A 26,140-nucleotide genomic window follows, 5' to 3' on the forward strand; every position below is an offset into this window, starting at 1 on the left:
GTCCATCATAAAAGTGCATCTGTCCATCTAAAAATTGCATCTATTCATCTAAAAATTGCATCTGTCCATCATAAAAGTGCATCAGTCCATCATAAAAGTGCATCAGTCCATCATAAAAGTGCATCTGTCCATCATAAAAGTGCATCTATCCATCATAAAAGTGCATCCGTCCATCATAAAAGTGCATCTGTCCATCATAAAAGTGCATCTATCCATCATAAAAGTGCATCCGTCCATCATAAAAGTGCATCTGTCCATCATAAAAGTGCATCTATCCATCATAAAAGTGCATCCGTCCATCATAAAAGTGCATCTGTCCATCATAAAAGTGCATCTGTCCATCATAAAAGTGCATCTGTCCATCATAAAAGTGCATCTGTCCATCATAAAAGTGCATCTGTCCATCTTAAAAGTGCATCAGTCCATCATAAAAGTGCATCTGTCCATCATAAAAGTGCATCTATCCATCATAAAAGTGCATCAGTCCATCATAAAAGTGCATCCGTCCATCATAAAAGTGCATCCGTCCATCATAAAAGTGCATCTATTCATCATAAAAGTGCATCCGTCCATCATAAAAGTGCATCTGTCCATCATAAAAGTGCATCTGTCCATCTTAAAAGTGCATCAGTCCATCATAAAAGTGCATCTGTCCATCATAAAAGTGCATCTATCCATCATAAAAGTGCATCCGTCCATCATAAAAGTGCATCTGTCCATCATAAAAGTGCATCTGTCCATCTTAAAAGTGCATCAGTCCATCATAAAAGTGCATCTGTCCATCATAAAAGTGCATCTGTCCATCATAAAAGTGCATCCGTCCATCATAAAAGTGCATCCGTCCATCATAAAAGTGCATCTGTCCATCATAAAAGTGCATCTGTCCATCATAAAAAAGTGCATCTGTCCATCATAAAAGTGCATCTGTCCATCATAAAAGTGCATCCGTCCATCATAAAAGTGCATCCATCCATCATAAAAGTGCATCCGTCCATCATAAAAGTGCATCTGTCCATCATAAAAGTGCATCTGTCCATCATAAAAAAGTGCATCAGTCCATCATAAAAGTGCATCTGTCCATCATAAAAGTGCATCTATCCATCATAAAAGTGCATCAGTCCATCATAAAAGTGCATCCGTCCATCATAAAAGTGCATCCGTCCATCATAAAAGTGCATCTATTCATCATAAAAGTGCATCTGTCCATCATAAAAGTGCATCCATCCATCATAAAAGTGCATCCGTCCATCATAAAAGTGCATCTGTCCATCATAAAAGTGCATCTGTCCATCATAAAAAAGTGCATCTGTCCATCATAAAAGTGCATCTGTCCATCATAAAAGTGCATCTGTCCATCATAAAAGTGCATCTATTCATCATAAAAGTGCATCTGTCCATCATAAAAGTGCATCTATTCATCATAAAAGTGCATCCATCCATCATAAAAAAGTGCATCTGTCCATCATAAAAGTGCATCTGTCCATCATAAAAGTGCATCCGTCCATCATAAAAGTGCATCTATCCATCATAAAAGTGCATCTGTCCATCATAAAAGTGCATCTATCCATCATAAAAGTGCATCCGTCCATCATAAAAGTGCATCTGTCCATCATAAAAGTGCATCTATTCATCATAAAAGTGCATCTATTCATCATAAAAGTGCATCTATTCATCATAAAAGTGCATCCGTCCATCATAAAAAAGTGCATCTGTCCATCATAAAAGTGCATCTGTCCATCATAAAAGTGCATCTGTCCATCATAAAAGTGCATCTGTCCATCATAAAAGTGCATCTATCCATCATAAAAGTGCATCAGTCCATCATAAAAGTGCATCTGTCCATCATAAAAGTGCATCTATCCATCATAAAAGTGCATCAGTCCATCATAAAAGTGCATCCGTCCATCATAAAAGTGCATCTGTCCATCATAAAAGTGCATCTCTCCATCATAAAAGTGCATCTGTCCATCTTAAAAGTGCATCAGTCCATCATAAAAGTGCATCTGTCCATCATAAAAGTGCATCTGTCCATCATAAAAGTGCATCTGTCCATCATAAAAGAGCATCTGTCCATCATAAAAGTGCATCTGTCCATCTAAAAATTGCATCTATTCATCTAAAAATTGCATCTGTCCATCATAAAAGTGCATCAGTCCATCATAAAAGTGCATCAGTCCATCATAAAAGTGCATCTGTCCATCATAAAAGTGCATCTATCCATCATAAAAGTGCATCCGTCCATCATAAAAGTGCATCTGTCCATCATAAAAGTGCATCTATCCATCATAAAAGTGCATCCGTCCATCATAAAAGTGCATCTGTCCATCATAAAAGTGCATCTATCCATCATAAAAGTGCATCCGTCCATCATAAAAGTGCATCTGTCCATCATAAAAGTGCATCTGTCCATCTTAAAAGTGCATCAGTCCATCATAAAAAAGTGCATCTGTCCATCATAAAAGTGCATCTGTCCATCATAAAAGTGCATCCGTCCATCATAAAAGTGCATCTGTCCATCATAAAAGTGCATCTGTCCATCTTAAAAGTGCATCAGTCCATCATAAAAGTGCATCTGTCCATCATAAAAGTGCATCTATCCATCATAAAAGTGCATCAGTCCATCATAAAAGTGCATCAGTCCATCATAAAAGTGCATCAGTCCATCATAAAAGTGCATCCGTCCATCATAAAAGTGCATCCGTCCATCATAAAAGTGCATCTATTCATCATAAAAGTGCATCCATCCATCATAAAAGTGCATCCGTCCATCATAAAAGTGCATCTGTCCATCATAAAAGTGCATCTGTCCATCATAAAAAAGTGCATCTGTCCATCATAAAAGTGCATCTGTCCATCATAAAAGTGCATCTGTCCATCATAAAAGTGCATCTATTCATCATAAAAGTGCATCTATCCATCATAAAAGTGCATCTATTCATCATAAAAGTGCATCCATCCATCATAAAAAAGTGCATCTGTCCATCATAAAAGTGCATCTGTCCATCATAAAAGTGCATCTGTCCATCATAAAAGTGCATCCATCCATCATAAAAAAGTGCATCTGTCCATCATAAAAGTGCATCTGTCCATCATAAAAGTGCATCTGTCCATCATAAAAGTGCATCTATTCATCATAAAAGTGCATCTATCCATCATAAAAGTGCATCTATTCATCATAAAAGTGCATCCATCCATCATAAAAAAGTGCATCTGTCCATCATAAAAGTGCATCTGTCCATCATAAAAGTGCATCCGTCCATCATAAAAGTGCATCTGTCCATCATAAAAGTGCATCTATTCATCATAAAAGTGCATCTATTCATCATAAAAGTGCATCCATCCATCATAAAAAAGTGCATCTGTCCATCATAAAAGTGCATCTGTCCATCATAAAAGTGCATCCGTCCATCATAAAAGTGCATCTATCCATCATAAAAGTGCATCTATTCATCATAAAAGTGCATCCATCCATCATAAAAAAGTGCATCTGTCCATCATAAAAGTGCATCTGTCCATCATAAAAGTGCATCCGTCCATCATAAAAGTGCATCTATCCATCATAAAAGTGCATCTGTCCATCATAAAAGTGCATCTATCCATCATAAAAGTGCATCTATTCATCATAAAAGTGCATCTATTCATCATAAAAGTGCATCCGTCCATCATAAAAAAGTGCATCTGTCCATCATAAAAGTGCATCTGTCCATCATAAAAGTGCATCTGTCCATCATAAAAGTGCATCCATCCATCATAAAAGAGCATCTATTCATCATAAAAGTGCATCTATTCATCATAAAAGTGCATCTATTCATCATAAAAGTGCATCCATCCATCATAAAAAAGTGCATCTGTCCATCATAAAAGTGCATCTGTCCATCATAAAAGTGCATCTGTCCATCATAAAAGTGCATCTATCCATCATAAAAGTGCATCTATCCATCATAAAAGTGCATCTGTCCATCATAAAAGTGCATCTATCCATCATAAAAGAGCATCTGTCCATCATAAAAGTGCATCTGTCCATCATAAAAGTGCATCTGTCCATCATAAAAGTGCATCTGTCCATCATAAAAGTGCATCTATTCATCATAAAAGTGCATCTGTCCATCATAAAAGTGCATCTATTCATCATAAAAGTGCATCCATCCATCATAAAAAAGTGCATCTGTCCATCATAAAAGTGCATCTGTCCATCATAAAAGTGCATCCGTCCATCATAAAAGTGCATCTGTCCATCATAAAAGTGCATCCGTCCATCATAAAAGTGCATCTATCCATCATAAAAGTGCATCTATTCATCATAAAAGTGCATCTATTCATCATAAAAGTGCATCTATTCATCATAAAAGTGCATCCGTCCATCATAAAAAAGTGCATCTGTCCATCATAAAAGTGCATCTGTCCATCATAAAAGTGCATCTGTCCATCATAAAAAAGTGCATCAGTCCATCATAAAAGTGCATCTGTCCATCATAAAAGTGCATCTATCCATCATAAAAGTGCATCAGTCCATCATAAAAGTGCATCCGTCCATCATAAAAGTGCATCCATCCATCATAAAAGTGCATCCGTCCATCATAAAAGTGCATCTGTCCATCATAAAAGTGCATCTGTCCATCATAAAAAAGTGCATCTGTCCATCATAAAAGTGCATCTGTCCATCATAAAAGTGCATCTGTCCATCATAAAAGTGCATCTATTCATCATAAAAGTGCATCTGTCCATCATAAAAGTGCATCTATTCATCATAAAAGTGCATCCATCCATCATAAAAAAGTGCATCTGTCCATCATAAAAGTGCATCTGTCCATCATAAAAGTGCATCCGTCCATCATAAAAGTGCATCTATCCATCATAAAAGTGCATCTGTCCATCATAAAAGTGCATCTATCCATCATAAAAGTGCATCCGTCCATCATAAAAGTGCATCTGTCCATCATAAAAGTGCATCCGTCCATCATAAAAGTGCATCTATTCATCATAAAAGTGCATCCGTCCATCATAAAAGTGCATCTGTCCATCATAAAAGTGCATCCGTCCATCATAAAAGTGCATCTGTCCATCATAAAAGTGCATCCGTTCATCATAAAAGAGCATCTATTCATCATAAAAGTGCATCTATTCATCATAAAAGTGCATCTATTCATCATAAAAGTGCATCCGTCCATCATAAAAAAGTGCATCTGTCCATCATAAAAGTGCATCTGTCCATCATAAAAGTGCATCTGTCCATCATAAAAGTGCATCTGTCCATCATAAAAGAGCATCTGTCCATCATAAAAGAGCATCTATTCATCATAAAAGTGCATCTATTCATCATAAAAGTGCATCTATTCATCAAAAAAGTGCATCTATTCATCATAAAAGTGCATCCATCCATCATAAAAGAGCATCTGTCCATCATAAAAGTGCATCTATTCATCATAAAAGTGCATCTATTCATCATAAAAGTGCATCTATTCATCATAAAAGTGCATCTATTCATCATAAAAGTGCATCCATCCATCATAAAAAAGTGCATCTGTCCATCATAAAAGTGCATCTGTCCATCATAAAAGTGCATCTGTCCATCATAAAAGTGCATCTATCCATCATAAAAGTGCATCTGTCCATCATAAAAGTGCATCTGTCCATCATAAAAGAGCATCTGTCCATCATAAAAGTGCATCTATCCATCATAAAAGTGCATCTATCCATCATAAAAGTGCATCTGTCCATCATAAAAGTGCATCTATCCATCATAAAAGAGCATCTGTCCATCATAAAAGTGCACCTGTCCATCATAAAAGTGCATCTATCCATCATAAAAGTGCATCTGTCCATCATAAAAGTGCATCCATCCATCATAAAAGAGCATCTATTCATCATAAAAGTGCATCCATCCATCATAAAAGAGCATCCGTCCATCATAAAAGTGCATCCATCCATCATAAAAGTGCATCTGTCCATCATAAAAGTGCATCTGTCCATCATAAAAGAGCATCTATTCATCATAAAAGTGCATCTATTCATCATAAAAGTGCATCCATCCATCATAAAAGAGCATCTATTCATCATAAAAGTGCATCCATCCATCATAAAAGAGCATCCGTCCATCATAAAAGTGCATCCATCCATCATAAAAGAGCATCTATTCATCATAAAAGTGCATCTATTCATCATAAAAGTGCATCCATCCATCATAAAAAAGTGCATCTGTCCATCATAAAAGTGCATCTGTCCATCATAAAAGTGCATCTGTCCATCATAAAAGTGCATCTATCCATCATAAAAGTGCATCTGTCCATCATAAAAGTGCATCTGTCCATCATAAAAGAGCATCTATCCATCATAAAAGTGCATCTGTCCATCATAAAAGAGCATCTATCCATCTAAAAATTGCATCCATTCATCTAAAAATTGCAACGGTCCATCATAAAAGTGCATCTGTCCATCATAAAAGTGCATCCATCCATCATAAAAGTGCATCTGTCCATCATAAAAGTGCATCTGTCCATCAAAAAATGGATATTCTCACTGGAGCGTCATACGCTGGAACCCCAGTCTCTAATGAACGCGAGGACAACAGTTAGCGAAAGTTAGAGATTACAGTTTGTAAAGTTATAAATATGGATATTTTTCTTACACAAACGCATGGCTTCGCTTCAGAAAGTCTTTATCAAACCCCTGGAGCCGTGTGGAGCACTGTGATGGACTTCAAAACAGGAACAGCCATTATAAAGCTAGGATTAGCCAGGACATTTTTAAATATAACTCTGATTGTATTCGTCTGAAAGAAGAATGTCATATACACCTAGAGTGGCTTGAGGGGAGAGCAAATTATGGGCTAATTTTCATTTTGGAGTGAATTACACCTTTAATATGGAAATAGTTTAATGTAAATACGGCTTGCCATACTATGGCAAGGGTAAACTTGTGTTGACGGTTGTGTTTAGAAGTTAGGCGATAGAAAATATAATTAGCCTGATATAAAATCAATGGAAGTCTAGTCAACGTCCTCACTAATATAGAAAAACAAACCTATGTGTGTGTGTGTGTGTGTGTGTGTGTGTGTGTGTGTGTGTCCGAAGCTCCCTGATGGTGGCAGCAGCTTTAGTGACGCAGTGTCTGTGTGCGCGCGGTCGGAGCGCGCGACTCCACCCAACGGCCAGAGCTGAGGCACAAAACAACTTTGCGAGCGCAGCGCGAGTCATGGCGTCAAAGAAGATCTCCTGAAGAACAAACTCTGCGCAAACTACCACCAAAAGCCTCCAACAAGCTACCGACGACCGTCTGGATCTAATATAAACAACAAAAAAGTCCACTTTACGAAGGAATCATGGTCACCGAGTGTCGACTTTAAAGCTAACAGAGCGCAGCTAGCTCAAGAGTTTGGCGTCGCGAGGAGTTTCGCCAACAGTGTAAATATAGTGTAAATATATAGTTTAAGACGGAGTAGTGTGAGGGAAGGAGCTGTACGTGTCTCTCCGAGAGTTTGCTGGGTGTAGTTGGCCTGTGGACGGGTGGAGATGGCTCAGTCGCCGGTAGCTGTTCAAGTTCCTGGAATGCAGGTGAGTCGGTGTGGAAAGGTAACGACAGGCCATCATCATTATCATCGGCTAATCCGCATTCAGCCTTTAATACACTCATGAATCATCTGATCACACCTTTAACTTAGTTCATGTCCTTCAACACTTGCTTTTTTTTTTTATTCACCCCTAACTTAAAGTGCTATGTAAATACCGTGATATATGAATATGGCAGACGGCATTATCATCTAATGCGCGATGTTATAGTACTTTAGCGGTGCTCTTTTTGTTATGATGTACTTTTTGATTATCTGCTGTTATATCAAGACGAGCAGAGATGCTTAAAAAAAGCAATTGCTTCATGTATAAATTACACAAATTATGGTAAATCTATTTTCTTTCCTCGGACCTTTATAATATGTAGTGTACTGGATATTTGCACTTGAGCACATTTAAATGTGTCATTTTGATATGGGAAATATGAATCTGACAGGTTTGGAAGATAAATACATCTCAGTTGTTATTGTAGTTACTACTGCATGGAAAATATTCAAATAATTAGTGACACATTTAATAGCCTTATGTGGGTCATATGTATATTTTTTGTTGTTGTTTTGTTTACATATATATAAATGTGTGTATAATAACACACACACACACACACACACACATATATATATGTATATGTAATATATGTATGTGTTTAAATGTGTGTCTGTGTGTGTGTATATATATATATATATATATATATGTCAATTGGTGCTGTTAAATTGATTAACCACGATAAATTGCATCTAATAAAAGTTTTTGTTTACATATATAGATAGATAGATAGATAGATAGATAGATAGATAGATAGATAGATAGATAGATAGATAGATATTTATATATACATCCCTAATTTTATATATTTATATATGTATTTATTTTGCATCGATAGGATTTCGTACCGATTTTAACTTTATTTTTCAATGAATCGATGTGGGTCATATGTATATTTTTTGTTGTTGTTTTGTTTACATATATATAAATGTGTGTATAATAACACACACACACACACACACACACACACACACACACACACACACACACACACACACACACACACACACACACACACACACACACACACATATATATATATATATATGTAATATATGTATATGTAATATATGTATGTGTTTAAATGTGTGTGTGTGTGTATATATATATATCTATATACAAAAACTTTTATTAGATGCAATTTATCGTGGTTAATCAATTTAACAGCACCAATTGACATATATATATATATATATATATATATATATATATATATATATATAGAGAGAGAGAGAGATATAGATAGATAGATAGATAGATATTTGATATATATATTTATATATACATCCCTAATTTTATATATGTATTTATTTTGCATCGATAGGATTTCGTACCGATTTTAACTTTATTTTTCAATGAATCGATTTGACAGCACTAATTAACACACACACACACACACACACACACACACACACACACACACACACACACACACACACACACACAGGTCAAAAAAATCCTTGCGGTGCATCTCTATTTTCAAATATATATATATATAAAAAAAAAATTTTGCAGCGAGAGGATTTTTTCCCCCCGATGTTAACAACTATTGACCGATACCGATATTTGTCACTTGCTGTCTTATTTGTACTTTTGTCATTACAATAGATGAGTGTTTTGATCATGTTTTAAATGAGCAAAGTTCGAAAATACATAGTTATGCTAGAGTTTATTTCCGCATCATCAAATCATTTCTATTGAGCATGGATTTGATCCATTTAATATCCAACAGGTGTAGATAAAGACAACAGAGCAGATGCGTTTGAAACAAACAGTGCTTTTCTGCTCGGTCTTTCAGGAACAGAAATACAGTAATCAAAGGTAAAATATTATTTGCCGTATAAATGAAATATACATTAATCTTAATTAAATAAATAGGGCTGTGATGAGATCTCGTGCGACGTTATATTGTCATGACGGAGTGTGAGGGTGAAGTTGAGGAAAAGACAGTCCATATCTTTTATAATGCGCGTTCAGCACCACTGCGCCCTATTCACAGAGTACACACCATCACAGAATTGAAAGTGAAAGTAAACAGGAGCTGGCATTCAAACGCGATGTCAATGCGTTGCCGCTGTTTGAGGCATTTCCCAATGTGAAGTTGACCATCTCTTAGCTCGGTCATGCTTGAAGAAACGTGGTCTCTCTTTGCACTTTGAATATTGTGTGCGTTGATTATGGTTGCACTTATTGTTTGCACTTGATCAGTTTGTGGGAAGGAGTTGAGTTAGGAGGTCAACAGAAGCTCATAAGCCGGTCAGTTGAGTTTGTGCTAAACCTTTACAGTGCTTGTTGTCTTTTACTGCGTATGATAATTCATATAAAGTAGAACTGAAAAGACATTCATTACAAGATGATGAATTTAAACTATTTTTCTTGTGATGTATTTCATCATTTAGGATTTCTTAATTCTCGTGAATCCAATCTCGTGAGCTAAGTGTCTCGTCACACCCCTATTATTAAAGTTATTTAGTCGAGTTTGATTAGTGTTAAACGGACAGCAGGAGGATTATTAGGCTGCTGTCACTTTAAGAGCTGATGCTCGGATCCATTACATTAAAATGAGAAATGTTCTGTGTTGGACTGAAACCGAGAGCGCATCTGTATTTGTTTCAATAAAAGCTATTGAAAATTGTGTTTCTCATACTGCCGTGACAACCGTCAAAATTTCCGTTCCGTTATTGAGATCATTGAAATGTGATAACCATAGCAATTAAAGGAACAAAAATATGTATTTATTATTATTTGTTCTTCGTTTTATTACTGACTTTTCACTTGATCTTTTTAAAGCAGTGATTGCTTAATTGAAAGATACTTGAAGGCTACATTTTAATGTAGCTATTATGTATTATTAATGTTAAAAATTCACTTATTTAATTTGTTTTTATTTTCAAATAAATAAAATAGGTCAATAGTTCAAATTAGTCTTGCTTGATTCAAAGTATTTATGAAGGTCACGTGTAATATGTTTATTATGTTAGTATTATATTAATGGAAACCACCATTTTGAGCAAAAAAAAATGATTTTGTCTTAAATGTCTCCTTACTAAAAGTATACTTGTTAAAGATAAATAAATGTTAATAAAGTTATTTTTATAATAAGAGTATATTTTCTCTAAAAATAACAATAATAAAGTCAGTGATTTTTCACCCCAGACAGATGCAGTTGTAACCTAAATATTTTATTTTTGGATGCGTGCACATGAAGTGGGCGTGGCATCAGCTGATGCTGTCTTTAGCTTCAAATAAAAAAAAATACAATTATTTTAGTGCTCCTTGGATTATTTTTTTTATCATCCATTTCATACAATTTTATTACAGATTAATAAACTGTATATAAAAGTATTTAATTTACATGTTATTTGTGTATTCTACTTTTCATTTTATTACTGCAACAACAGCGCTCCCACTAAATAGGCTATATAACATTCAACCGGGCGGGCACTAGGACCTGGAGGAGCTTCTGCTGCTGTGGAGGCTGCTGCGCGCGCTAGAGAGTGGGGAGACGCGATTGTGCTTATTTTGGGCTAGTTTTGTTGTGAAAACCTGGCAATCCGGTTGATTCACAAATTCAATATAATGATGTTGATTAATGATGTCAATATAAATAACCATACATGCAATGTATTTGCTTATTTTCACTTCAAGAATGACCACACGGCTGACGTGATCTTATCGCTATAGCACTCCTTGCACACGTGAGGTATTGCAGGCTCATATCAACACATTATCATATCGGCATAATTTTTTCATATCGGACGATGCCGATTTTTATATTTCTAAGCGTTTATCGGCCGATTCTGATGTTGTGCCGATAATATCGTGCATCCCTATTAAAATCACAGCCTTTGCGCTTTCATAATCGCACATAAGTCAAATCACGATTGCGGTTCGATTTCGATTAATCGTACAGCCCTAATATAAACACAGTGTGTACAGAAAGTATTCAGACCCCTTACATTTTTCACTGTTATATTGCAGCCATTTTCTAAAATCATTTAAGTTAATTTTTTTTCCTCAATGTACACACAGCAGCCCATATTGACAGAAAAACACAGTATTACAATTTTTTTTGCAGAATTATTAAAAAACAAAAACTGAAATATCACATGGTCCTAAGCATTCAGACCCTTTTGCTCAGTATTTAGTAGAAGCACCTTTTTGATCTAATACAGCCGTGAGTCTTTTTGGGAAAGATGCAAGTTTTTCACACCTGGATTTGGGGATCCTCTGCCATTCCTCCTTGCAGATCCTCTCCAGTTCTGTCAGGTTGGATGGTAAACGTTGGCGGACAGCTATTTTCAGGTCTCTTCAGAGATGCTCAATTGGGTTTAAGTCAAGGCTCTGGCCATTCAAGAACAGTCACGGAGTTGTTGTGAAGTCACTCCTTCGTTATTTTAGCTGTGTGCTTAGGGTCATTGACTTGTTGGAAGGTGAACCTGAGGTCTTGAGCACTCTGGAGCAGGTTTTCGTCCAGGATATCCCTGTACTGGGCCTGAAAAACACCCCCACAGCATGATGCTGCCACCACCATGCTTCACTGTTGGGACTGTATTGGACCGGTGATGAGCAGTGCCTGGTTTTCTCCACACATACTGCTTAGAATTAAGGCCACAAAGTTCTATCTTGGTCCCATCAGACCAGATAATCTTATTTCTCACCATCTTGAAGTCCTTCAGGTGTTTTTTTTAGCAAACTCCATGCGGGCTTTCATGCGTCTTGCACTGAGTAGAGGCTTCCGTCGGGCCACTCTGCCATAAAGCCCTTTCCTAATCAAGTATAATCAAACACAGCTGGACTCAAATGAAGGTGTAGAACCATCTCAGGCCCATATCGACCTCAAAGGGGGCATATTTAGTAGTGCCTAAGTTACAACTTAGCCTAGTTTTGACATAAATGGGCACTAAGTTACAACTTAAGCACTACTAAATATTTTTGCGTTGCACCATTAAACTTAGTTGAAGCGTAACTCTACGTATAAACTAAATATTTCCTAAATATACTAAATATTTACTAATAAACTAAATATAAAATAAACTAAATATTTCCGGAAATATTCCGATCAGGAGTAATGGTTGGAATAAAAAAGCAGACTGACTGAACTGCATAATAAGCTCTTGTTTTACATGACAGACTTCAATTCTTTACACATATATGATAATGCTGACATTTACACTCGCTTACATTTTAAGAGAGAAAACATTGTGAATAGATTACTTAACACGAAACCATCCAAAACTGTGTGAATCTGTCCCATCGGTCCGTGTTGTGCATGTCATGATGTCAAATAATTAGGGCTGTCAAAAGATTAATCGCATCCAAAATAAAAGTTTGTGTTTACATAATATATGTGTGTGTATATGTTAATTATTATTTATATATAAAAACACACACAAGCATGTATATATTTAAGAAAAAAATATTATTTTTATATATAAAACATTTATATTTATATATATATATTATAGATTATATAAATGTATATACAGTATATAAATGCAAATATTTCTTAAATATATACATGAATGTGTATGTATTTATATATAAATAATAATTAACAGAGTACACACACATATATTATGTAAACACAAACTTTTATTTTGGATGCGATTAATCGCGATTAATCTTTGGACAGCCCTACAAATAAAATCAGTCATAATCAATAAATGTAATTTCTTATGTTTTTTTTTGTTTGTTTCAGTGTTTATTTATTGATCCTTGTTAATGTCGTTTCATATACTGAATGCTTCTGAATGTTATTTATATATAAAAGCACTTACGTTATTCATGATTAAGTATATTTTTAATGGAAACGTATTTTTACCGTTGGTTACGTGAGGAAAAAGAAGTTATAATAATGAAGGACACTGAAATTTCAACACAACTTCTGCTCACATATCTGAAGGCTGCTATTGGATCATTGAGGGCAAACGTCATATTATTATTACTTTACGGAGAGCTTACGACCTACTAGTTACGTTCTGCCTTAAGAACAAATGGTGCAACCGAAAAAAATATAGAGTTAGTTACAAACTATCTAGTAGTTACTAAGCCTCTAGTGTGGACTTTACGTTCCAATTTAAGAAAGAGCTTACGAACGACTGGTGCAACCCTACCCTGAATACTTAGGACCATGTGATATTTCAGTTTTTCTTTTTTAATAAATCTGCAAAAATGTCAATATGGGCTGCAGTGTGTTAAACTTAAATGATTTTAGCAAATGGCTGCAATATAACAGAGTGAAAAATTTAAGGGGGTCTGATTACTTTCTGTACCCACTGTATGTATATATATATATATATATATTAGGGCTGGGCAAATTAACGCGTTAACGCGGGCGATTAATTTTTTCAGCTTAACGCATTAAAAATATTTAACGCAAATAACGCAGCGTCCGTTTTTATATCCATTTTTGCTTAGCGTTACATGATCATCACGCTCCTTATTCATGTAAATGCTTCCAAGCGCGACAAGACACAAGAGAACGCGCTGTATGTCAATGTCCTGTGTGTGTGTGTGTGTGTGTGTGTGTGTGTGTGTGTCAGTGTCAGCTAATCAAGGGACACTCTGACACACACACACACACACACACACACACACACTCGACGCATAGACAGACTCACGTCAGTTTCCGCCTCACATCGAGATCTCTTTTGCTCTTGAACAAACAATAACAACAACACCAACGCAGAGGATTTTGAGTATTCTCATATTAGAGTCTTAAATGAGTTAAATAACGTCTTAAATGAACTTAAAGAGTTGTGAGGAAATGAGATGCGCGGCTGTTCTTAAAGTGACAGTAGCACTGATGATGCCTGTCATTAATGTTCATCAAAGAACAACGGAAACAGAGAAAATTGAAGCTTTAATGATGATTAATCTATATTTCATTTATTATTTATTCAGTTAAGAAAGGTGTTTGATAACTATTACATTTCTGTATATGTCTAACAGGGAAGGCCATGAAGGTGAAGAGTTAATGACTCTCAATATGAAGAGTTTTGTTGCAAAACGAGATATATCCATTTTGAGAAATGTTGGTTATTTGACATTATTATTTAAGACATCAACAGTCAAGTTCATTCACAATTTTTTGTACATTAAACTATTACTTGAGCTCAGTGAAGGCCAGGGACACAATATTCTTCAAATCCAGGATATTTTTTATTTAATTTTATGTCCATAAATAGTTCATAAATAAGTTAAAAACCATGCCAAAATGCAAGATATTTATCTTAACATTGTCAAACATCTTAAATTGGTTAAAAAAACAATACATCATAAATATATGGAATAGTAGGCTATACAAAGATTGATTAATAATAATAAGATTCCGAGTTAGTTTTGGCCAGAACATACACAACATCATTTTTTTTTTTTTTTAATTTTTCAAAACGCTATATATCCACCTTAGGCTATATTCTACTACTGTAATACCATGAAGAAAAGCTAGTGAATCACTGTTATCCTGGTCCACTTTTGTAGCGTTTTTATACATTTTTGTGAAGTTGAAGGCTACATCTTCATCTGACAGATTGTCGGCATGACACAGACCAACATTACTCGCAGTCGCACGATGACCACAATTCATCTTTGGATGTTTTCCCTCCCCTGAATGCCTTGCCCGTTTGTCTTCCCCCTTTAATGATTTTCTTTAGATGCCTTCCTCTTTCTCCCAACAGCAGCTGGAATGACCGGCTCCAATCCGTCATCGAAATCCATAACGTTAGCTTGACTGAAGCTTTGATTCTCTGACTGACTGGCAGCTGTTGATCAGTGACGTAGCCTACGTGACGGACAGCTCGCCTACAGTATAAACAATTAAATGGTAAACGTTTTTTAGTTTGCCTATTGAATCCTCTTTTTAAAAATATGTTTTTTTTTGTTTTGATATTATCGTTAAATCACTGAGCAAACTCGGAGCACTTCACCGGCGGTGACTCTCTCCTCGCGTGACATCCTGAGCGCGCGCAGCATCCTGAACGTTATATCGCACTTTGTAAAGAAACTGGGCTGGCGGATATCGCGTTTTGTGAAAAAATACATTTTGTAGTAGGCTTAAAATGTACATTTTTAAATCTTATTAATGGCAGCAATTCACACATAGATTAAGATACATCTAAACAGTCAGTGCGTTTACATGGAGCACTGTAATCGGTTTAAAAGTCCAATCCGAATGAAAATGCACCATATAAACACCTCAATCGGAATAAAAATGGCCAAACCGAATGAAATTGTAATCGGTTTGAGAGGGGTGGGATAAACCTTTTCATGAACCGATCAAACGAAAAATTCCACCATCTAAACGACCTGATCCGATTACTTTGAGTGCACGTCTTTCTGTGACGTGATATATAGCGCGCGCCTCCACAACTGAAGAGGGCGCGCCGCGCTCACACCAGGTTAATGTTGACAAGAGAGGAAAGTTCATTTTTCTGAGGTATTAAACTTTTATTTCTGTAACATGTTATGAACATGATGATGGAATAATGACACAGACATAGCCTGGCTACAGCATCTCATCTTGACAGCGTTTGTCCTAGGCTTCAACTGTGCCTGACAGAATCATTTTTTTTTTCGGAGGTGATTCTTACACTTTACGACAAATAATAAATAGCTTTTATAAAACTGTATACGTCCTGGTGGCCGTTGAGAGTTTCCAGTGCAACGGGGAACATTCAAGCTGCTGGAGAGGACGTGTCGACATTTCTCTGTTTCTCGTTAGTTAGCTATAAAAAAAAAAGTTAAACAACTGCTTCAAATTGGTTAAGTAACATTACACACAGTCTACTTTAATTACTTTTGTTAATATTTATACCTTTGTGGTTATGGTATCTTTCCTTAATCATCTGAAATATATATGTTTAGTTCTAGTGATGATGCTGAACACGTCTTGAATGCTTTCATTCACGTTTCACCGTACATCCTATGTTTTTATTAATAATTTGAGTGCATTTTATAGTTAATTTTGTGTTTTTCAAAATAAATGAATTTAATTCATTTTGATTCCGCATTCATCATTCACAGCTGTTGAAATAGCCATTGTATAGGACATAAATTAGGTTAAACTACTGCATGTCCGCCCACAGAAAAATAAATAAATATATAAATTACCAACACAGAACTATTGATCCACGATACTAACATTACGAATCTGAGGTGGCAGACAAACTGTGTGCGCATGTCACAAAATGATTCTGACTGAAATGTAAACACCAGATCGGTTTAGATAACGTCTCATGTAAACAGTCCACAGAATCTTTCAATCGGAATGATTTTAATCGGAATGACAAAAAAGTGCGCATGTAAACGTGGCTATTGATTTCCAATAATAAAATCCAAATGTCAAAAAATGGCGTTTATCGCGTTTTGCAACCGAACTCTTCATATATAATGACTAATTTATCTAATATGTAAATTTCCGAGTCGACTGTGTGTGTGAAATGAGGACCATAAGGAGAATCTGAATTGATTTTAAGTGTATAGAAGTGTGAATGGATGGTTGAGCTGAGCTGAACTGTAGTCTTGATCAGTCTGTAATGATATCAGTGTATAATTCTGCTTCCTAAAGAGTCTGCGTTTGCTGCCTGTGATCTAGGACAGTGATGTAATCCCCGTCTTTAAAGGCTTTTTGTGTGACAGCAAGAAATAGCCTCGCTTGCAGCACAGGAAGTGTGTGTTGCGGCCGCTGTCACAACCTCACACTCCGGCAGACGCTGGGAGCCGGAAAACCCATAGTAGCATCACCAATGTTTGTTTTCTGACAGCGGACGGGGGTCAGAGAGGTCACTGATCCAGAACACACACACACACACACACACACACACACACACGTTTGTTTTTGTGAAATGTGAGGACATTCCATAGACGTAATGGTTTTTATACCGTACAAACCGTATTTTCTATCCCCTTACACTGACCCTAAACCTACCCATCACACACACACACACACACACACACACACACACACACACACACACACACACACACACACACACACACACACACACACACACACACACACACTGCCCCTAAACCTACCCATCACAGGAGACATTCTGCATTTTTACATTGTCAAAAAACATCACTTAGTCTGATTTATAAGATGTTTTCCTCATGGGGACCTAAAAATGTCCCCACAAGGATTTCGGATTTTGCCATCTTTGTGGGGACATTTTGTCCACATAACGTAGGGATTACCAGTCCACACACACACACACACACACACACTTCTCTGCTATGGCTACTACGTTGCCGGGTTGTGTTGTTAATCATTATCCGCAGCAGATCTGAAACTCGGCTCATTAATGTAACACTTGTGGCAGGCCTTTTTAATGTTTGCTTTATGAGTTTTCCGAGGGTTTAAAGTGCAGTTTCGCCCTTTTAAACAGGCCATGCAATTGTCCATTCACAGAAGCATGAAGGAGTGTCTGTCTCAGGCGTCATGCTTGGGTGTGGCCCGCAAGGAAGTGTCTCACACACTGGTTTCTCTGAGTCAGCGAGACAGGTAGAGCGACAGACTCATGCTGAAAGCTTGTTGTGTCACATATGCGTTATCCCCAATGTGTTTCTGCAGGCCCTGAGGCTCGTGTGTGTTTGTCTAGCTGTCAGAGGAGGAAATGCGTCCGGCTGATAAATCTTGTGGGGGTACACACACCCCTCCCTTGAGAGCTTGTTAGCATGCTAGTCATTAACGCCGCAGTCTGTGCTCAGAGGTTTATCAGAGGGACGCAGACCCGCTAACGCTAACCTTTTAATTGGATCTAAAGGCTAACTCGATGAGCAACGTTCAGTTTCAGAGGAGAATCTTTCACCCAGGGCTCGACATTAAGCACCGACATACACTTGTCCGAGTAAAAAAACATTATTGTAGTGTATATATTAGGGCTGTATATATTATTTATATATATATATATATTAGGGCTGTCAAAAGATTAATCGCGATTGTGTTTACATAATATATGTGTGTTTACTCTGTTAATTATTATTTATATATAAATACACACAAAAGCATGTATATATTTTTTTATATATAAAACATTTATATTTATATATATTATAGATTATATAAATGTATATACAGTTTCTTAAATATATACATGAATGTGTGTGTATTTATATATAAATAATAATTAACAGGGTACACACACATATATTATGTAAACACAAACTTTTATTTTGGATGCGATTTTATATATATATATATATATTAGGGCTGTCAAAAGATTAATCGCATCCAAAATATATTTATGAATATATTTAAGAAATATTTGCATGTATATACTGTATATACATTTATATAATCTATAATATATATAAATATAAATGGTTTATATATAAAAATAATATTTTTTTTCTTAAATATCTACATGCTTGTGTGTGTATTTATATATAAATAATAATTAACAGAGTACACACACATATATTATGTAAACACAAACTTTTATTTTGGATGCGATTAATCGCGATTAATCTTTTGACAGCCCTAATATAAACATAATTTACTCTGAAGCAGTATATGCATTGGTGTTCAGTCAGTGGGATATATTTAAATCTACATATTTATGATATTTTTACCTTTTATAAAGGGCATATTTCCCCTAATCGAGTTTAAATGTATGCTTCATCTTTCATTTACAATTCTTAAATAGTGTGTTTTGTCAAGAAAATGTTTTAAAAAATTGGCTTTTTATTAGGGATGCACCGTTTTTTTTGGGGGGGGGGGGCCGATATGATGCAGATTTGAACAAACTCATTGGCCGATATTTGTCACTTGCACTTTTATTTGAAGTTTTGTCATTTAAAATAGATTTGATCATGTTTTAAATCAGATTTATCAAATAATTTCTAATGTACATGGACTGGATCCCTTTTAACATTCAGCAGCCCAACATAAATACAGCAGAACAAGATACACATGAAATAAACAGCGCTTTTTCAGGTACAGTCATAAAGTAAAGAAATGTTAAATAGCACTGCATATTCTTTACTGTGTAAATTAAATACACATATTATTATTACATTGAGACGTAGCTAAATTCTACTGTACAACACTAATATATTTCTGTCACTATTACTTTGTTAAACTGAACTTTTATTTTGACGGGTTGCCGTGAAGACCTTTGTGTGTGAGTGTGTGTGTGTGTGTGTGTGTGTGTGTGTGTGTGTGTGTGTGTGTGTGTGTGTGTGTGTGTGTGTGTGTGTGTGTGTGTGTGTGTGTGTGTTATATGGCGATAGATTTTGTCGAATGAAATGGTAAAATTCTCATGAAGTGACTGGAGACGAGGTTCATGCGTTCATGTCCTCATATATTGAGACGGCAGAGGCTGAAAAACACTGCAAGTTTCTGTGTGTGTGTGTGTGTGTGTGTGTGTGTGTGTGTGTGTGTGTGTGTGTGTGTGTGTCTAACCATTAATTCACACAGAGAGATGCAGGATTCATTTTTAAACAAAAGTCTTTTTGCAGCTTAATATTCACAGACACTCGTCCATATTGTGTTTTTTTATTTAAAGCTACTCTGTGTGATATTTTCCCCCATCTAGTGGTGAACTTGTATATGACCATCCAGTGAATATTAGTTTCTGTTCCTCTCAATTCCGATTTCGTTTTAACTCCTACGGTGGCTGATTTAGTCCAAGATTAACATGGCTTCAGTTCGACCTCGTCCACATTGGACACGGAGCCATCGAGTGTTAAAACGCCAAAGGCGAAGCTTGAATTTACGGGAATGTCCCTCTTTGGCTAATGTACTTTCAAGATGGAGGATCAACATGGCGACCCGCATTCAAACCCTCACCCGTATGTGTTTACAATGGCATTTTATAAACTTACGAGAATACTTTATTACTTAAAGAAGTAAATATACATTAATGAGCACATATATTTTTGAAAGAACTAAGTGTTTTTAGTGTTTTCTAAGTGTTTTTAGTGTTTTCTAAGTGTTTTTAGCTAAGAGCAAACTAAAAAAGTTACACAGTGTAGCTTTAAGTGACTGACCTGCATTTTATTTATTCATCAAAGCTTTGACAAATTCCGTGACATTTCGTGTTATGCAGTAAATTCAGTATTTATGACTGGACTCCGTCTGCGTTTTCCACATCGCGGAGACGAATCCTTATGACAGTTTAGTCAAGTAGCGAGCGATTTTGTTTTTTGTTTGTTTGTTGGTCTTTTATTGTAACATGAAAACCAACGATGCAGAAGTGAGTTAAACTGCAGTTCATGGACTGGCCACTAGAGGCAGACTACAGGAGGAGCAGAATCTCATTGAGCTCATGTTAAAATGGCCAACTTTACAGCAGAAGAACACATTTTTACAGTCTGGGACACATTGTGCTTTTGGTCTGTACGGCTAATGTTGCCCTTCATGCCGACTGTGAGGTTTTTAAAACTAATTTGTTTACATTATATAAAGCCTTAAAGTTCTGCATAATTAGGGCGTGGCCACTTTGAGTGACAGGTGGATTGCCGTTTGTCTGCTGTCTGTTAGTCGTCAATAAACAAGAAGTTAATATTAAGTGACTTACATTTTAGACCCAATATTGCCTGTTTTTGATTTGTCTCGCCAATGAAAATAGTTCCAAACTATGATGAACAATCTATAGTATGAACAATGATTCAATGACTCGCTCATTAAGACAGTCAAATGCTTCGTTCCTGAATGAATCAGCCGTTTGAATGAATCAGTTGAGTGAATGATTCAATGAATCACTCATTAAGACAGTCAAATGCTTTGTTCCTGAATGAATCAGCCGTTTGAATGAATCAGTTGAATGAATGATTCAATGACTCGCTCATTAAGACAGTCAAATGCTTCGTTCCTGAATGAATCAGTCGAATGAATGAATCAGTTGAATGAATGATTCAGTGACTCGCTCATTAAGACAGTCAAATGCTTTGTTCCTGAATGAATCAGTCGAATGAATGAATCAGTTGAATTAATTATTCTATGACTCGCTCATTAAGACAGTCAAATGCTTTGTTCCTGAATGAATCAGTCGAATGAATGAATCAGTTGAATTAATTATTCAATGACTCGCTCATTAAGACAGTCAAATGCTTTGTTCCTGAATGAATCAGTCGTTTGAATGAATCAGTTGAATTAATTATTCAATGACTCGCTCATTAAGACAGTCAAATGCTTTGTTCCTGAATGAATCAGTCTTTTGAATGAATCAGTTGAATGAATGATTCAGTGACTCGCTCATTAAGACAGTCAAATGCTTTGTTCCTGAATGAATCAGTCGAATGAATGAATCAGTTGAATGAATGAATCAGTTGAATGAATGATTCAGTGACTCGCTCATTAAGACAGTCAAATGCTTTGTTCCTGAATGAATCAGTCGAATGAATGAATCAGTTGAATTAATTATTCAATGACTCACTCATTTAGACAGTCAAATGCTTTGTTCCTGAATGAATCAGTCGTTTGAATGAATCAGTTGAATGAATGATTCAGTGACTCGCTCATTAAGACAGTCAAATGCTTTGTTCCTGAATGAATCAGTCGAATGAATGAATCAGTTGAATGAATGATTCAATGAATCACTCATTAAGACAGTCAAATGCTTTGTTCCTGAATGAATCAGTCGAATGAATGAATCGGTTGAATGAATGATTCAATGACTCGCTCATTAAGACAGTCAAATGCTTTGTTCCTGAATGAATCAGTCGAATGAATGAATCAGTTGAATGAATGATTCAATGACTCGCTCATTAAGACAGTCAAATGCTTTGTTCCTGAATGAATCAGTCGAATGAATGAATCAGTTGAATGAATGATTCAATGACTCGCTCATTAAGACAGTCAAATGCTTCACTTCTGAATGAATCAGCCTTTAACAGTTGTGATTTAACAGAAGTGATTTTCTGCCACCTACTGGCAGTTTTAATTTCACATTTAAAGAATATTTAAAAATTTTAAATAATTTCAAATATCAATATTCAACGTTTTATGTTTAACACAAGCTCTTGAAGCTCCACCCTCTTCCTGAAAAGGGGCGGGGAGCACATTTGCATTTAAAGGGACACGCACACAAACTGCACGTTTTGGCTCACCCTCAAAAAGTGACAATTTTTACATGTTATAAAAAATTATCTGTGGGTTTTTTTGAGCTAGAACTTCACATGCACACTCTGTGGACTTTTCTGTGGATTAATAAGTGTTCATAACGTTAAGGCCGAACCACTGGAGTCACATGGACTATTTTAACGATGTCTTTACAGCCTTTCTGGACCTTGATCAGAGCTCTCAGACTTGATCAGAAATATCTTCATTTGTGTCTGAAGATGTGTTTGGGACGACATGAGGGCGAGGAATTAATGACAGAACTTACAATTTTTGGGTGAACTAACCCTTTAACTTGCACGGATTAATTGTTTAACACAAGACTAACAAAGTAAATAGTGTTCGTTTTGTTTGACTTTTAAGCTAATAAACAAACTACAACTTTAAATGATTTAAAAGACTAACTATAACATGCAACTATGTGCCTTTTATACGTTTATCAGTATTGACTGGAAGTCGGATTCACTTCCTCCTCCTGTGAAATAACTGCAATGGGTAGTAATAACACTGTTTATATTGATTCATAGAGCTCCCCTCCCCAAGCTTTCCTGGAATATTATTGACTAACCTAAAATAAACGCTTATAAACGTGTCTTTTTTCTTCATTGTTCAGTTACACCTTCTATAAAACTGGAGGAATATATTTAAGCAACTGCAAATCTTTTTGGTGCAGTGAAACGCGTTATTAATTTAACGGTCACCTGCCCGTATACGGGCATTTACATTTACTTCACTATATTACTATTAAATCCTCTAGTCATGACAAACTATATATCATTGGAAAGGTCTAAGACTCAAGAATACATATTTGTTGATGATTTTGCAGAAAATATATATTTTGGAAGAGTAATGAATTAATATATGACAAGAGTGTGCATCAAAAAATCTGTATCATTACAGGAGTTTTCACCTTTGTAACAAAAAGTCAACAACCACACTTTTAACCATTCAAACTTTGATTTTCATGCTAAAAGTTCATAACATAAACATTGATTCTAGTATTTAGCCAAAAATATTCAGAAAATATTATATATAGATAGTTGTTAAGAAGAGGGAAAAAAGTTGTAAATAGGTGAAAATTGTAAATAGTTTAGATTGTAAAAAGTTTTGTCAAATGTTGTGGTGTAGTTTTCATAGTTTTTTAAATATTTTTTTTATTCTTATTTGCTTGTTCCAAATGAAATGTTTATAGAAATGTAGCATTTATTTGTATCAAACAAATAGTAAAAAACACACAAAAAAAACATCAATGTGTGTTGTTGGTGTCATTTGCCAGATCAAGTAACTAGGACCTTTAGGAATCACCAATATGGTGTGTCTAACCCCTAGTGGATTTTTGGAGGTTATGCAGCTAAAAGTCTTACAGAAAACTAATTTTTTGAGTTTTTGACCTAATTTTTAACACAACTTGGTTAGAATTTTGGCTTTGACTTTGTCTTTTTTTAGGCTGAAACCCATATTAAATTTGTATATTTTTTCATAAAATAAATATGTATTTTATTATATTTTTATAACAATAAACTTAAATTTCAATAACTTTTATATAATTTAATTCTATAATTTTTTTCCCACTTCAGCAATAATCTGCCAAGTGTCTTCTTTTAAAAGAGACCAACCATAAGTCAAAGGGTTCATGAATTACAACCATTTAAGTTTGGGTAGTGCATTTTCACGTAAATGCTCAAAAAGGGGGGTGACAATTAAAGGGTTAAAGAACATGAAATCAGTTTCTAAATGCACACAGTTCAGATGTAAACTATAAACTCAAATAGCACAAGTGTGTGATTACCACAGATGTACCTGAGACAGAGGTGGACAGTAACAAAGCACGTTTACTTGAGTACTCTACTTAAGTACACTTTTTGAGTATCTGTACTTTACTGAAGTATTATTTTTTAGGGATACTTTTACTTTAACTTCACTACATTTGAAAGACAAATATCATACTTTTTACTCCACTACATTTCTATCAAGGTCCTCGAAGGTGAAAGTCGTTTCTGTAGCAGCTGTGCAAGACAGTGGATGATTGTTTTTCTTCTTTAAAAGTTTTTTTTTTTTTTTTTTTTGCAAACAGCCTATCAAAAATCCCTTTTGTAGGGTCATCTGAAGCTTCCCAGCATTACTGACTGGCTTAATTGTCCAAATATATAATGGATTTTTTAAATAATGTGGATCTTTCTTGGGTTTTCTACTACATATTTCAGTAAAAGACATCATTCGTTATATTAAGCCAGACAAGTCTTAACACCTGGGGATCCCTTTAAGTGAACGTAAACAGTTGGGGGAATTTCGGATGTGTATCAGTGTATTGGATCTGTGCATTCTGCCTTAGTGACAGCAGCTTTGTAAAGAGCTTTGTAACTTTTATACAAGTATTTAAATGAGTTTAAGGTGGTCGTATGCTAGCATGTCGGATGGAGCATCACTGACTGGCTTAAACCACCATTCATACAACAATAATACAATAATGCATTGACATAAAAAAGGACATTTACTTTTGATACTTAAGTACTTTTATAAACAAATACTTCTGTACTTTTACTTTTACTTAAGTAAAAATCTTTTTTTACAACTTTCACTTGTAACGGAGTAATATTTGACCAGTAGTACTTTTACTTTTACTCAAGTAATGGAGTTGTGTACTTTGTCCACCTCTGACCTGAGATGAAGTGATCTCCGCTAGCCGACTCAAAGTGACTCTGTGTAACCTCTGTATTAAAGTTTATTTAAAGAACATGAAATCAGTTTCTAAATACACAGTTCAGATGTGAACTATAAACTCAAATAGCACAAGTATGTGAAGACCAGTGTTGGGGAAACTTACTTTGAAAAGTAATGCATTACAATATTGCGTTACTCCCTTAAAAAGTAACTAATTGAGTTACTTAGTTACTTTTTAAGAAAAGTAATGCGTTACGTTACTTTTGCGTTACTTTTTCTCACCTGGGCTGGGCTTGTTTGTTTGTTTTGTTTTTGAAAAGCAAAAAAAGTTATATTTTTGTGCAAATGTAAAGACCTCTTCATACCAAAATTGAAATAATAAGCCTCAGGCTGAGGTAAAAATGAGCTGCCATTCTGGATAATGGAAGAATATGACGCAGGAGAAAAGCGTTTTACCAACAAACAAAAAAATCTAGGCATATTTGCTCAAGGTTTAACTGAATCATCGAAGGTCAGTAGCAAGACATTGGTCAATAAAGGTAGATTAAATGCATAAAAATATTTGTTTTATTTAACATTTATATATTTGAGGTTTGCATAGTACTCTGTAATTTTGCATTTGACTGATTTTATTCATTTTGAGGAGTACAGAATCTTCATTGTGCAAGTGAGATAAATAAATGCTCACATTTAGTCTAGAACTACAATAACCCTCATGTTCACACACACACACACACACCTCTGCACTTATTTTTCTCAACATGAGGACAGGAGAGCCGTCAGTCAAATAAATGTGAAAATG

The 26,140-nt window shown here is 35.5% G+C and overlaps 1 protein-coding gene across 1 annotated transcript in view; it reads left to right on the forward strand.

The window, feature by feature from the left end:
• The first annotated feature begins 7,109 nt into the window (after window positions 1–7,109).
• Window positions 7,110–26,140, forward strand: part of stk26 (serine/threonine protein kinase 26) — a 69,838-nt gene continuing 50,807 nt past the window's right edge. Inside the window, exon 1 of the mRNA XM_079835239.1 lies at window positions 7,110–7,550. Coding sequence (XP_079691365.1) covers window positions 7,509–7,550 — 42 coding nt within the window. The 5' untranslated portion in view covers window positions 7,110–7,508. The remainder of the gene's footprint in view (window positions 7,551–26,140) is intronic.

Source organism: Gobio gobio (assembly GCF_949357685.1).
Source record: "Gobio gobio genome assembly, chromosome: 14".
In the NCBI taxonomy this organism is placed as follows: Eukaryota; Metazoa; Chordata; class Actinopteri; order Cypriniformes; family Gobionidae; genus Gobio; species Gobio gobio.